Genomic DNA, 14,086 nt, shown 5'->3' with positions numbered 1-14,086 from the left:
GCGGTGCGCAGTTTTTGGGTTCAGCCCTGGCCTCTCCGCCGTGCCCAAGCCTGGAGGCCTGCTCTGACGAGCCTCTCATGACTGATCCCCCATCAGCTCGGCTGCGCCGCCGCTGCCGCATGCAGCTCTCGCTGGTGATTCATGAGTCCTGGCTGAGGTCATGCTTTAAAAAAAGAGGAGTGCAGCAGCGGTGCCGCTCCATGTGCTAAAGAGCTCAGGCTCAGCTCGTCGAGCGCTCATTGTGTTCGGCTGCGGTGGCGGCGCTCCAGAGGAAAACAAACAAGACGACCGGCCAGTCGCTGTTCTCCATTGATATTCCATATGTGAACAGATCAAAATGGCCTCTCTCTCGACTTTGTCACAAGGCCTCTCAAACAAAACACACTAGACTCACTACACATTTTTTTTTGTTGCTTAGATTGCTTAAAATGAACCTCCATGCAGACCCGGTGTGTGCTTTTTAATGCGCCCGCCTACATAATGTGATTCAGAAAGTGTTGTGGAGTAGTAAGTTAGAGAGTGGAGTATGGAGAGAGCTCTTAACCACATTTCTGAACTTCGGCAACCAAAGCACACAGGGAAGCAAAGCACTCGTCTGCTTATAATGCCTGCACGTTTTGATCCATTTTCATTGTATACAGGCATACGCCTGCAGTCGTAAAGCCCATTTAACTGCAGCTTAAAATAAAGCCTATGAATTATTTTCCCATTTATGTGCTGAAACCGTGCCAATAAGTGAAGCATGTTCCAGCGGCCACACAATGGCTTTGTTCTTTTGGGGACGCTGTGTGTTTTTTTCTCTCTCCCTCTCTCTCTCTCTCCCTCTCTCTCTCTGCACTCTTTGCCTTTCGGCCTTGCTCCTTTCTTTATAATTTTCCCCTGGAACACCAGGCAGCCGTGCTGGCACTGGGAGAATGTCTCTGGGTCGCTCGCGAGCTCTGTGGCGGAGCGGAGCGAAGGCGCACAAAGGAGACCAGTGTTGCGCGGGGAGAGGAGGAGGAGGACAACAATCGGCCACTCAGTGGACGGCCATTTACTCATGGAGCCGCATTCCACAGGCTGCAGGGGCCAGGCCATGACATTCAGATTGACTCTGGAGAGGGAGAGAGGGAGAGAGGGAGAGAGGGAGAGGGGGAGAGAGGGAGAGGGAGGGGGAGAACCAGGGGCGGAGAGAGAGAGAGAGAAAGGGGGTTGGATTGTGACTTGTTGCGCCTTGTTGTGGTTGAGGGACCCCAGTGCAGTGAATGGATCCGGCTTCAGGGCAATCGCACCAGTACAGGGTCAGGTCATGGTGTCTCCTCCAACTGCTATCATGACCATGGGACAGAGGAGGTAGATCTTCCAGTAACATCGCTAACAGCTAACAATACTCACTTCAAGTGTTCTTTGTTAGCGCTGGTTAAGACTTAAGAGCCAACTGAATTCTGTTCACATTCGCCTGTCACTGCACTCACACAGCAAATGGGGGGATGGGCGCGCGCATGCTTCCCTTCATGATCTGGTTCATGTTTGTTCCATGTTTGCATGCTAATAAGACATGGATTTAGCATTTCAAAAGTTCCAGTGTGTTCACATTCGTCAGTGGGGGTGGGATAATGTATTCCGCCATTCTGATCTAAATCAGATGGTTCACCTGACAGTCCTAAGGGACAGACCACCCACACGGGGGGGCCTCCGTCATCAGCTGGATTAAAGATGTGTCTGGCACAATTAGCCAGAAAATCTGGATAAACCCAGTTCTTTGAGAAAGCAACGAGAGACACTGGGCCACAATGGTGCCTATTGTTACGACAGGGCTGCAGCAGATGTGATAGACGATGTGCAAAAACACGCTTTTCGCTTACATCATGCCAAAAGCATCCGCTGCGTTCTGAGACGGGTGCTATGATCGCCGCCACTTGGCCCAGCGTACAGTATATACAGTACACGGCTGCAGGGCTGCGAGCTGTCAGCTCCGCCTGTCATCCGACAGTAAGCCGTCATTAAGGGATCTGAAGGGGGTCATGCGGAGCCGGAGCCTCCGAGACGCACAGTTTAGCATAGCGCGAAGTGCCCAGCACCGGCAGCATCCACCAGGCCTGATGGGATATCAGTCATGTAAGGCAACACCTAAGTGAGAGAGACACTCTTACGATGCCCCCGGTGACTAGAAACGTGCTTTTGCACAGCAGCAGGCAGCAGCAGCGCGCCGCCAGACACGTAGGCTGCAGGCCGGACCGATGCTTATTATTTCTAAATAAGGGTTGCGTCTGCGCGCCACACTTCAGAGCGGCAGGGTGACAGGGTGTAAAGTCCAACGCGAAGGGCCGCTTATCAGAGGCGATGATGTGGCGGCCCGGTCTGACACAGCTGGACGCGGCGTGGCGCTGGCAGCCAAACCCATGATTGTGGTGTGGCAGCTCAGGTGGAGCTCTGGCGGCGTACAGTACTGTACACGACAAACCCTGAGCTCAAGGCTCACTTTATGACCTTGCAATATAGGGTTCTTCAGTCTCTATTTAGTCCTCTGAGACTGTGTGTGTGTGTGTGTGTGTGTGTGTGTGATGCATGTGTGTGCATGTGGTTGTATGTAAAAATGAAAGACTGAATGCTATTTGGAAAACAATATGAAGCGCTCCGACACAACTGTGACAAAAAGTTAGTATTACACCATTGGGAATTATTTAATTACTTGTTTCGAATGAGAGCGGAGCAACTGGGCAATAATCTCAGCAGTAGGTTCAATATGAGATACACCAAAACAAAGACTGAATCCTGGTATACAGTATGACACTTAGTTAGAGGTCATGCTAGTCTGCTGGAGAGATTTTTCTCTTGTTCTTCCAGCCACTGCTAACCGCTCCTAAAAGGGATTTGGTATAAAGTGCATTTCTGATTTGAAGCCAAAAAGGGAACTTGAGGACGAATCCAACATTATTCTGGACTCTGCAAACAGACCTAAACAAACAAAGCCTTGTCAACTCAAAGCCCTGAGCCATTCCCCATAACAGCACACAAGATTAAGGAGTGCTTTGCCAGGTAATGATTGAACCCTCTTGCAGCTAGCGCATTCTTAAGAGGTTCAGTGTGCACCAGTGTCTCCAGTTATTATTCAACATTTCTCAACTCATTCGAGTCCTCATTTGAGCAAACAGACGAGAAGTTTCTACTTATAGCTCCGAGCGACAAGATTTAGAATGAAATAAATGCAGTTACTATGGCGATGCCTGAGTTTTTATCCTTGTGCTTGAAGCTGCATACCTCCACAATCCTCCCTTACCTGCGCCATCCATGCCCTTAATACCCACTCTATCTGTCTTGCGCACAGACTCTCCCAAAGCTGATCTGATAGCCAGGAGGAAACTCCGACTTGTGAGTTACGAGAGGGAGTAACCACAGCGTACAGACCTGCACATTCCTCCCCAGGCAAAGCAGCTGAGGTGGTTTGTAGCGTGCCAAAACGACCTCACAGCTCACAGTGAGGGATAGAGTATTTCCCATTTTAACAAATTCATCTCCTAACCACATCCTCTCAATGGCAGCGGCACTGACGGAGCCTTCCGAAGGAAACGCGAACAAAAGGAGAGCTGTGGTGCGGTGAGAGAAGGGGGCAGGTGAAGTGGAGGTGTAATGTGCACCTAGCGCTGCAGCTCGATGGGATGATTGGAACAGACAGGTAGAGTGGGCCAGGATTTGGCGGGCTACTACGGGACTAATTGGCCGATGGCCACAGACTGCCGGCGAGGCTTATGGACACACTTTCCCTCCCTGAGGCAGCCCTCCTCCTCCTCCTCATCCTCCTCTTCCTCCTCTGCCACAGCGTGTGGGTGAAGATGTGGACGAGCTCCAAATCAAACAGCCATCTCTCTCCAACCGTGTTTGCCTGGCACTAAACGCGTGTGTAAAAAAGGATGGAAAAGGTCTATAAAGGGCTAAGGGAAAAGTACCTTGACCGTCGAAAAAAAAAAAAAGAGCGGCACCGCTCTGCAAGCACTGTGCCAAAAAACCTCCCCCCTCCCGACACACACTCAACCACACCTACTTCGGCATACCTCATCTAATTCCAAACTCCTAACTCAAGAGCCGTGGCTAGGCGTAGGGCATGGTAGCCCATTGTAGCCTTTTGAAAGTAAGCCTAAACAAATGCCTTTGAAATGCTCAATCCTGCCGCCCCAAAGTGCAGCAACAAGGGCCTTAGTTAGTAGCATGTATATTACATGACGCGGCTGACTTCCTTGTCCTTGTTCTTGACTAGATCACTGGGTAAAATTCCACAGCACTGACACTGTGTCGCTTCCTGAGACGAGAGAGAGTGGAGGATGACAGAGAGAGTGCCAAGCAGCAGAACGAGAGTAGATCACATCATCATGTTTTTCAAGCACTCGCCCGAGGGACTAATTCTGAGATACTCACAGCCTATTTCCATATGCGCCGTGGCAGGCGGAGAGGAATCTTCCATGTAAATCACGGCTTTTGCTGGAAGCTCCTCCGGGCCAGAATCATAAACATCAGAGCTCCTCGGACACGCATGCTGCCACCTCTGCCTCTGTCTGAAGACCTGCACCTCATTACACATTTACTAGAAACGGAACCACTGACAAATTTGGTGTGTGTGCGTGTGTTTGCATGTGTGTGTGTGTGTGTGCATGTGTGCGTGTGCATGTGTGTGTGTGTGTGTGTGTGTGCGTGTATGTGTGTGTGTGTGTGTGTGTGTGTGTGTGTGTGTGTGTGTGCTAAGATGACTCAGTGTACCTCACTGCCTTACCACCAGGCATTTATCCCTCACGCTGCCTCGCATAGATGACGCCTCACCTACTATGAACACAGCCTCACGTTAAAATGAGAAAGATCTCGTAAACTAACGTGCAGACTTTACAGTCGGAGAGCACTTGCGGGCCAGCACATACTTGCAGGGCCTTGGAGATGAGATTTGACGGGGCGCGCTGGACAGGCTTCAGGCTACAGAGCTCATATCAATCCTGCTAGTTGCCCAATGCTATTACTCCCTCACTGACATTTGGATGTGGCTTTAGAGAGAGAGAGAAGAAACAAGAAATGTGTTTCTTATCAAAAACCCACGCACAAGCCCGTCCAAAAGCTCAATTATCGCAAAAGCAGCTGAGGGAAGAGACGCAGGCGCACACTGCGGGCCTCGGCGAGGGAACGCCTGAAAGCTGAGAGGGAATCTGGCGCCGCTTCCAGGGGCTTTTCTCTCTCCCCGGCTTTCGCTCGCTCAGGGGGCCGAACAAGTGCTGCTAGACCAGTGTGTTCGGCAGCATGTGGCCTAGTTGGACAGGCCACTCAGACCGGGAGGGGCTGGAGGTCATGGCTGCCACTGGCACTCGGTATCCTGTCCAGGTGCGTGAGCAGCGACTGTGTGTGTGTGTGTGTGTGTGTGTGTGAGCAGTGACTGCGTGTGTGTGTGTGTGTGTGTGTGTGTGTGTGTGTGTGTGAGCAGTGACTGTGTGTGTGTGTGTGTGTGTGCGTGAGCAGTGACTGTGTGTGTGTGTGTGTGGGGGGGGGGGGGGGGGGGGGGACTCAAGATTTAGGGCATGAAAGACACATTTCCTGTCATCTATTTGTGTTTCAAAATGACCACAAATAACACAGATATGTTTAAATCCACCGTTCAAGCATTGATTGCTCTGCTGACTAACTAGTGTGTGGTCCTTCAACAAAGCTTTTAGAGTATTCTGCACACAGCACACTGTGTGGACTTGCGTCACCGAGAGAGTCAGTGAAGGGGCTCTAACTACTCTTTAAACGTGTCTCAACTGAGTTCCCAAAACAAACACAAACTGCAGCAGTAAACCAAAAATAAACAAGCAGGGTAAACATGATGCCTCTGCAAAAAGAAACACAAGGCCCGCTGAACTATGCTACGACCAAAAGGAAGGAAGTTGCTTCATAAAGTCCGTCAAATGTGAGCGTGCGACTGGTTTTCAGGAGATGCCTCACCGGTTCGTGTGTGTGTTTCCCTCTTTTCAAACTCAAAGGAGCAAGTTTTTTTTTTAAATCAGGTCCTGTTATTTCGCCAGCACTGCAGGAGCACACAAACACATAAAAGTTAGAAGTTATTGTGTGGTGTAGAGCGCACCCACTCTTCTGGGCTCGCCAACGCGCAGTGCCACTGACACGGTGCCGTCGCTGGGAGGAGGGGACATACCCGAGCGAGTGAGTCACCCCCCCGGGGAGGGCGCGATGCGCGGCGCACAGGGCCGTCACGGCCGCCGGTGGTGTAGCAGTAGGCTGCGGCTCGACGGGGAAACACTTGTCCCAGCGCAGGGCAGTGCAGTGCAGTGCAGCACAGCCTCGGAGATCTCAGCTGAACACAGGGCACCACGCAGGAGGCACTCTCAGAGAGGGCAGACCGACTCCGGGCACAGAGGAGTGTCGTGAGAGAGTGTGTGTAAATGAGTGAGTGAGTGAATGTGCGTGAGTGAGTGAGTGAGTGTGTGTGTGTGTGTGTGTGTGTGTGTGTGTGTGTGTGTGTGTGTGTGTGTGTCAGAATGAGTGTGTGTGCCAAATCCAGTGCAGACATCAGTAAACACAAATCCATCCAGGTGGCAAATCATATAGTGCACTGCCAAATGCCTGCTTTGTGGTGCTGTTGTTGACATCATTTGACAATGGTGCAGGCACAGTGATTACCTAAACAGCCTTTATGGGGAAAAGTGTGTGGTTGTCTGTCTGCCTGTGTCCTGTGTGCCGTGTGCCGTGTGCCGTGTGTGTCTCTGTGTGTGTGTGTGTGTGTGTGTGTGTGTGTGTGTGTGTGTGTGTGTGTGTGTGTGTGTGTGTGTGTGTGGATGTGTGCGCCCAGCACTTATCAATAGCCGCCCTGAGGGTCTCATCAGCTCCAGTGGTTCCGTTTCTATTTTCGGGTAATTGCACAGGAAGTGATAGTGTGACTAACCGGCCTTTCAAAATCTGTCAACTTATCAGGAAAGGGAGAAAGAACAGGGCACATCACGAGCCTCCACATGGCGAAGACACACGTGCATTAGTGCCAGCAGGATGCCTAGTTACACTTGCAGATGATACACCCCAGCAGTACATTTATAACGGCGGCATGACAGAGAGACCGTCCTCTTGGCATGAGCAGGATATAGGGGGTGTGCTGTTGCCGGTGGGGAGGATGCAGCTCACGCTCACCAGTCGTTTGACAGCTATTAATTACAGTGCATGCAAATGCACTGTACTGTTCTTCCTAGGCTTCTTCTTCTTCTTCTTCTTCTTATTATTCCGCTTACCAAATTCATTTTTTCTATTCAGCTTGAACCGTTTAACTTAGAAACTTCATTCAAACGTCACAACGTAGGTCTTAAATAGGGGAATGCTGCTAAGTATTTTTCAACTTTGTAACTTTTATACTTTTTAAACTATAAATTAAAAACTATTCAAAATTTCCCCATAGACTTAACATTGGCCTCTATGACATCACAATCGGATCATTAAGCAATTAGAATCTTATGCCAGGTGGCCAGCCCCACCTGCAGCAGCCCTCTCTCTCTCAGGCAGCATACAATCTCTGTGAAGACTACATATCCTGTTAAACTCTCTTTCCACAACTGTTTCAAAATAAAAGTCCTCACTGCAATAATACACTATTAAATCATTTAACCATTGAAACTACTCAACTATCTAACTGTTCAACCATTCCAACTGTCAGTTATCTTCAACTATGCCTCCAGTCAACTACATGAGACCTCCATGTACCTGCAACCAACATAGCAACCATTAAAATTAAGCGTTTATGACCGTTTCCATAGCAACCAACATGATTTTACTATAGTAACTTCTTTATTCCTGATAGTGGCAGCCATGGATACCCTATCAACAAATGTTTCAAAATAGAAGTCCTCAGTAGCAAGTTAGCTAGTTAGCATAGTTAGCATTTTTAGCATAGCTGCTAGAAATGATTAGCTAAGTTAGCTAATCAACCTAGTTAGCATTGTTAACATAGTTAGCATTGTTAGCATAGTTAGCATTTTTAGCATAACTGCTAAAAATGATTAGCTAAGTTAGCTTATCAACCTGGTTAGCATTGTTACCATAGTTAGCATTGTTAGCATAGTTAGCATTTTTAGCATAACTGATAGAAATCATTAGCTAAGTTAGCTAATCAACTTGGTTAGCATTGTTAGCATAGTTAGCATTGTTAACATTTTTAGCATTATTGTTAGAAATCATCAGCTAAGTTAGCTTATCAACCTGGTTAGCATTGTTAACATAGCTATCATTTTTACAATAACTGTTAGAAATCATTAGTTAAGTTAGAACAGGAATGTTTAAGCTTTAAAATGTCTACCTTAACACTATCAACTCTCTTTAAACTATGCAACCACCATGTTTACCCTAGCTACACCTTAGTAACCATATCTACATTATCTATCTATAAATTTTTTTGCATTTTCATGCACTGGTAATTCCTTGGAATTGCATTTCTAGTTAGCCTTTGATGTGCTCAGCATCTTGTTAAAATGGACTACAGAGACTCACGGAACATAAAGCAGTTGCCTCGCCTAAACTCTAGTTGTGAAAGTAGATACAACAGCCTACTGAGCATAAGGAGAGATCAAACTTTTTAAATGTAGCCTAGGTATTTTCCTGAAAATGGACGCACGCTGTTGTGATGTTATGCCATAGCCTACTCTAATACTTGTCCAAGATATAGGCTAAATTTAAAACTATTTTCACTTTCGGTCATGAATTAATGCAACTTAGCTTACTCCAATCATCGGCGCGGCGTTCACTTACAATATCGGTGTGTGGTGATTCACTCACGATTCGGTCTTGAGGTTAACTACAGTCTGAATCTGAAGCGCAGGTAGCCAACAGTAGTGCCGAAATTCTATCATCATTCTGTCCACTCTGAACTCAATGATCACGACACGATCTTTACATGTTTCATGTATGACATTTAGCCGTCAATAACACCGTTTACACAAGGAACGACCAAGGAAGTTTCCACGAATGTCTACATTGTAGCCACTGCCGGGTGTGTTAAAGCGCTATCACCACTTACTCGCTGCAACATAGCCTACAAGCCGTAGTTTAAAAAGACTCAATGTAGCCTCTGGCTGAGACGGACACACCGCTTACCTTTTCTTCAAGTCAAAGTTTTCTCTGTGATGATCATAACGAGCTGACGGATATCCAGGGTCAATTTTAAACTTCCCCAGACTGTCAATGTCAAACGCGAGTCCGTATCTGTGTGTTTTTCAGGAGCTGGGGCGCAACGCCTCTCAGTCGTGAGAACTCTACCCAGCGCTGCGTACCGCTGACAGTCGGAGGAGAATATGAGGAGTGAACCGGCGCCTAGAGGGGAGTTCCTGACAGCCAAATCGGGGCGGGAATTTCTAAAGAGTGACATTTGGAGCTGCTCTGTATCACACACGGACTCAGGACGACAATCTCGGTTGCATCCAGCAAGCTGTCGTCAGAAGAAACCAGAGTTGGGGTCGTCACCATGCTGCGCTGAAATGGTTTAATTCACGTGTAATCGTGATTAATAGACCTAGGCTACTCAGAACCAAAGATTTTTTTAGCTGAATGCCCGAGAATCGTTTCCCAGAACAAAGACAAAATATCCTTGCCTGTGTTTCTATAGAAACCATTGGTCTACCTTCACTGCATTCATCGCTATTTTAAAAAGCTCAGGCTACATGGAGTTTGTCATATTAGTTTACTTCCCTTTAGGTTACTGCATTGTTTAGTTGGTGTAAAAGCCTCCTTAATGGCCTATATGTAACACCAAATTTCCCTTTGGCTGGTCGCAGAATAGAAAACACAGCCTCTCGATATGACACAGCATCTGTTGCCCAGTCCCACTTAGCTAAAGATAAATAATATATTTTCTGAAATTATATAGCCTATTCATGGGTTTCATTAGGTCCCTTTCCACAGGTGTATAGAATCAAGCACCTTGATTATCAATGCAGACTACATGGTGCTTGATTAATACACCTGTGGAAAGGGACCTGGTGAAATCCATTAATATATTTTTACCGTATGTAACAATGGAATTTACCAATCCCCTTGTGATTCCATTGATGTTTGCTCTATAAAACCTATATTAAAGACCTTTATAAAAGACTCTCAGCTTTTGTTAGTTCTTCTCATAGGCCCTAACTCCAGTCTGACTGCAGCTTCTGTGCAGATGTAGGTTACATGTCAGGTTTTGCAAAGCCCATGCATGTGGCTGAGGCCAATCTGACCTAGGCTCACTGATGGATGATGTGCTGGGGGATTGCAATTTAGAGCATGTCTCTGGTCTCATCCACGGAGGAATGTGTCTCCCATAACAACATCAGGGGATCATAAGATTTATCACATGATGTTGGAGAAGTGTTTAAACTGTCGAGCACCTGGCCTGGCCATGCAGCTTTGCCCCATATTATGATCAAAAAGGCAGGGCGGTTGGAGTAACAGAGATTGAACAAATCGCTGCAGTGTTTTCCTGCGTAAGCCGCCGTCTTTGCCGCTATGGCATGGCAGGCAAGATATGGAGTGTCGTGCCTATACCCTCATTCCAGTCTTGAGGGGCCAAGCCAGTGTGGTAGGGTGTCGCTCCGCGTCAAGAATCGGAATCCACACAAGTCAGCAGTGACCTGAATGGAGACAGGCTCTCACAGCCGTCAAAGAGGACCTGCTGCTGGTCTGATGGACACATTCATGTCACGCATTGCAACGCAAGTGGGACCCATATGGTATTTACCACATGAAAACAAGCTGTTTTCCAAACAGAGAGCATTTAATGGTAGGCTACTGAGATTTGGACAACATACAGCAGCGTATTACCAATGGCAATACACTTATTACAGTGTAGCACGCAGTGCTGTAGTAGAGGAGAGTTAACACATAATATAATCAAGTGTACTGTAATGTGCATGGTTTACTGAGGTACCTTTCAGGAAGAATTGTGTAGGGAAATCATTGTTATAACCTCTAATTAAATTCCCTTCAACAAGGAAACTCACCAGATATCTCCACCTCTCCCCAAGCCCTGCATTTGCAACCCCTCAGAGAGCAAAATGCTTCCATCCATAATCAAACAGCCATTTAACCTCTCTACAACTCACCGTTAACCTTACAGGCTTCCCTAATTGACAGCCTCCGACTTATCAAAGCTAAACCAATCTGTTTTCCTGTCAGCCACCTCTTATGCATGTTTATGCAACACTCTCCCGGGGCGTGACTGTGTCTCGGGCTTCTGCAAGGGTGTGTGTGTGTGTGTGTGTGTGTGTGTGTGTGTGTGTGTGTGTGTGTGTGTGTGTGTGTGTGTGTGTGTGTGTGTGTGTGTGTGTGTCCGGGGTTAGAGTTGGTTGGCAGCCTCAGAGCTCCAGTAGGTGAGACATAATTGCCCTGCCGCTCTGTGGCTAAAAGTGTCACTGCGATGACAGGGCCGGCAGCTCACCGCGGGGGCAAGCGAGGCGCAGTGTGTGGGGGGCACCGGGGCAGTGGAAGTCAAGAGTCAGTGTGTCCTCATTTCACAGACCAAGCCTCAACACACCAGAGGTGTGGACTCGAGTCATGTGACCCGTATTCGGCACAAGATCCAATCAAATCACTTAGATTGTTTTGATTCTACAGCGGCCAACCACGCGGAACAAGCTATTAGGGTGCGTTTCCCGAAAGCATCGTAAGCCTACGATGATCGTAAAGTCCCTCTTACGACCGTCTTAAGATTTGCCGACTGTTTCCCGAAACCATCGTAGCTTAAGAGCATCGTGAAAACACTCGTAGATCTACGAGTGATCCAGAGTTCTCGTTACTGCCTAAGAGCGTCGTAACGCTATGCCTCAGTGGAGTCACCAGCAGGATATGCAGGGGGATTACAACTAAGAATATAATGATCCAACTTACGTTACCATTCTTTATTGTAAATTTACTTGTGATGATTCAGATTTTAGCGTGCAAAATAGCATTCATTCAATGGACATAATGTTATTAAAACCGGACAAGAATAGCCTACAAGTTATGAAAGGAGACGTTGCCAGAAAAGTTTGCCATTATCTTTTTGTGTAGCCTTTTATTTTTTATTAGGCTTATGAGGTAAAAACAGAGAAACGAATATGTGACAATAGTCTGTTCTGCGTCAAAATCTAAGCCTATAGGCTATGTTATTTAAGCCTACACATTTCCTCATTTTCTTATCAACCTCTTTATTCAAACATCTGCTTAAGTGACACGAAACATTATTGCACAGGCAGCACACCGTGCTCTCACAAGTAGGTTAGCAAAGAACTCGCATAAACGATGTAGGAGTAAGCTAGCCGAAGCCTAATATACATATCTTCCAACAAACATAAAAACGGGGCAACAATCTAATGTTAAATAATACAAAAGTATGTATGCGTGTGGTATATGGCCTAGGCTAATTGGAATGCTTACATGCAGATGTCAAAGGGTTTCTATTTTCGTATTGATGTTAATTAATGTATAGATCCGAAGTTCAGACGGTGCGCTTAGCTATGACGTGCAGTCACCTGACATCACCATCAAATTAGGGGATATTTCAGAACTTGTATCGTGGACAGCTCCCTTAAGAGCATCGTAAGAGCAGTGGACGCGCGTTCACGCTACGAGCATGTTCGGGAAACAGTCGGCAAATCCTAACGATCGATCTTAAGATGAATCGTAGAAAACCCTCGTAAGAGTGTCTATCCATCGTTATCGGGAAACGCACCCCAGGGCCAGACAACGAACGTGAATGCGCTAGCAAAATGATACCGATTATTTCGTCTGCCTACAAAAATTACCTGGAGACCAACAAGAAACGAATCACGGTGTGTAGAACTTGTTAAATTCCTCCCAGCTTCATCCGAGCCTTCATCACATTAAATCCATTCCACTGGTTACCAGGAGGAGAATAGCCTAGCCTACCTTAACGTTTTGTTTTGAGCACTGGTTGTCACTCATTGGATATCAAACTCCATGTCATGTAATGGTAGAACGGGACAACACAATGCCATGCCACGGTAACCTACCTAAATCATAGAAGTTAACATTGCAAGATATTTTCTATGACACCAGAAATATTTCCTTTACCTTGTTAGTTTTTTTAACATTCATATTATTTAATGAAAACTATATCCTTGAACTATGCGTGACTATTTTGCTAAAACCGAATGAAACCTACTTCTTAAAGTGACAGGCACTCAATTAGACCTACACACCACCCCTGCAATATCATTAAAGACAAGTGTAATCAATATGAAGTATTCAAATTACTGAATATTTTTTAGTTATAAGTAATTATGCAGATCCTAAAATGCTATAAATTGTTAACAAAATATGTAACGGTTTTGCCTATATTTTTGTAATGTAATAAACGGTCACTACCTGTTTCACTCAATTTTAAAAAAGACTCGAAAGGACTCGAAATTCAAAACGTAGGACTTGGGACTTGACTTGAGACTTGTTGGCCTTTGACTTGGACTTGACTCGGGACTTGCCTGTCTTGACTCGGGACTTGACTCGGGACTTGAGGGCAATGAATTGAGACTGACTTGTGACTTGCCAAACAATGACTTTGTCCCACCTCTGCAACACACACACACACACACACACACACACACACACACACACACACACACACACACACGCACACACACACACACACACACACATTACAAAATGATTGACTGATTCAGATCAAACGAATAACAAGTCATGGAGGAAAGAAAATGAATGCGAGGCAGACAGAGAGAAAAAAAACAGATTAGTATCAATTCTCCTCTTACTATGTATCATCCCTCATCCCTTCGGCTATCTCTCCTGTCATTTTGACAGACACTACAGTCCCAGAGGGTAAACAGATACCTTCCAGGGTGAGCAGTGACTATATTCTGGGTTGAAAAGGGCCCTTCAGCTCAGTAAAGATATCAGTTCCCACTTCAGATGGAAATAAGACAGGGATGGATGAGGTATTGTGTGTGTACGTGTGTGTGCGTGTGTGTGTGTGTTTGTGTGTGTGTGAGTGTGTGTGTGCGTGTGTGCGCGCGCCTGTGTGTGCATGTGTGCTCGTGTGTGTCTGTGTGCACATTAATGTGTAAAAGAATGTTTATGCCCGTCTGCGCGTGATGTATGTCGGGAGGGTGTTTCT

At 46.6% G+C, this 14,086-nt stretch overlaps 2 protein-coding genes across 2 annotated transcripts in view; both read right to left on the bottom strand.

Moving 5' to 3' along the window:
- Positions 1-9,258, bottom strand: part of LOC134064222 (serine/threonine-protein phosphatase 2A regulatory subunit B'' subunit alpha-like) — a 73,845-nt gene extending 64,587 nt beyond the window's left edge. The window contains exon 1 of the mRNA XM_062520061.1: positions 9,082-9,258. The gene's annotated coding sequence lies outside the window, so the exon portion shown is untranslated. The remainder of the gene's footprint in view (positions 1-9,081) is intronic.
- A 2,802-nt stretch (positions 9,259-12,060) lies between these two features.
- Positions 12,061-14,086, bottom strand: part of oprk1 (opioid receptor, kappa 1) — a 4,161-nt gene continuing 2,135 nt past the window's right edge. Inside the window, exon 4 of the mRNA XM_062520048.1 lies at positions 12,061-12,239. Within this exon, the coding sequence (XP_062376032.1) occupies positions 12,215-12,239 (25 nt within the window). The 3' untranslated portion in view covers positions 12,061-12,214. The remainder of the gene's footprint in view (positions 12,240-14,086) is intronic.

The sequence above is a fragment of the Sardina pilchardus genome, chromosome 2 (assembly GCF_963854185.1).
Source record: "Sardina pilchardus chromosome 2, fSarPil1.1, whole genome shotgun sequence".
Lineage (NCBI taxonomy): Eukaryota > Metazoa > Chordata > Actinopteri > Clupeiformes > Clupeidae > Sardina > Sardina pilchardus.
This window is presented reverse-complemented; position numbering and strand designations above follow the sequence as displayed.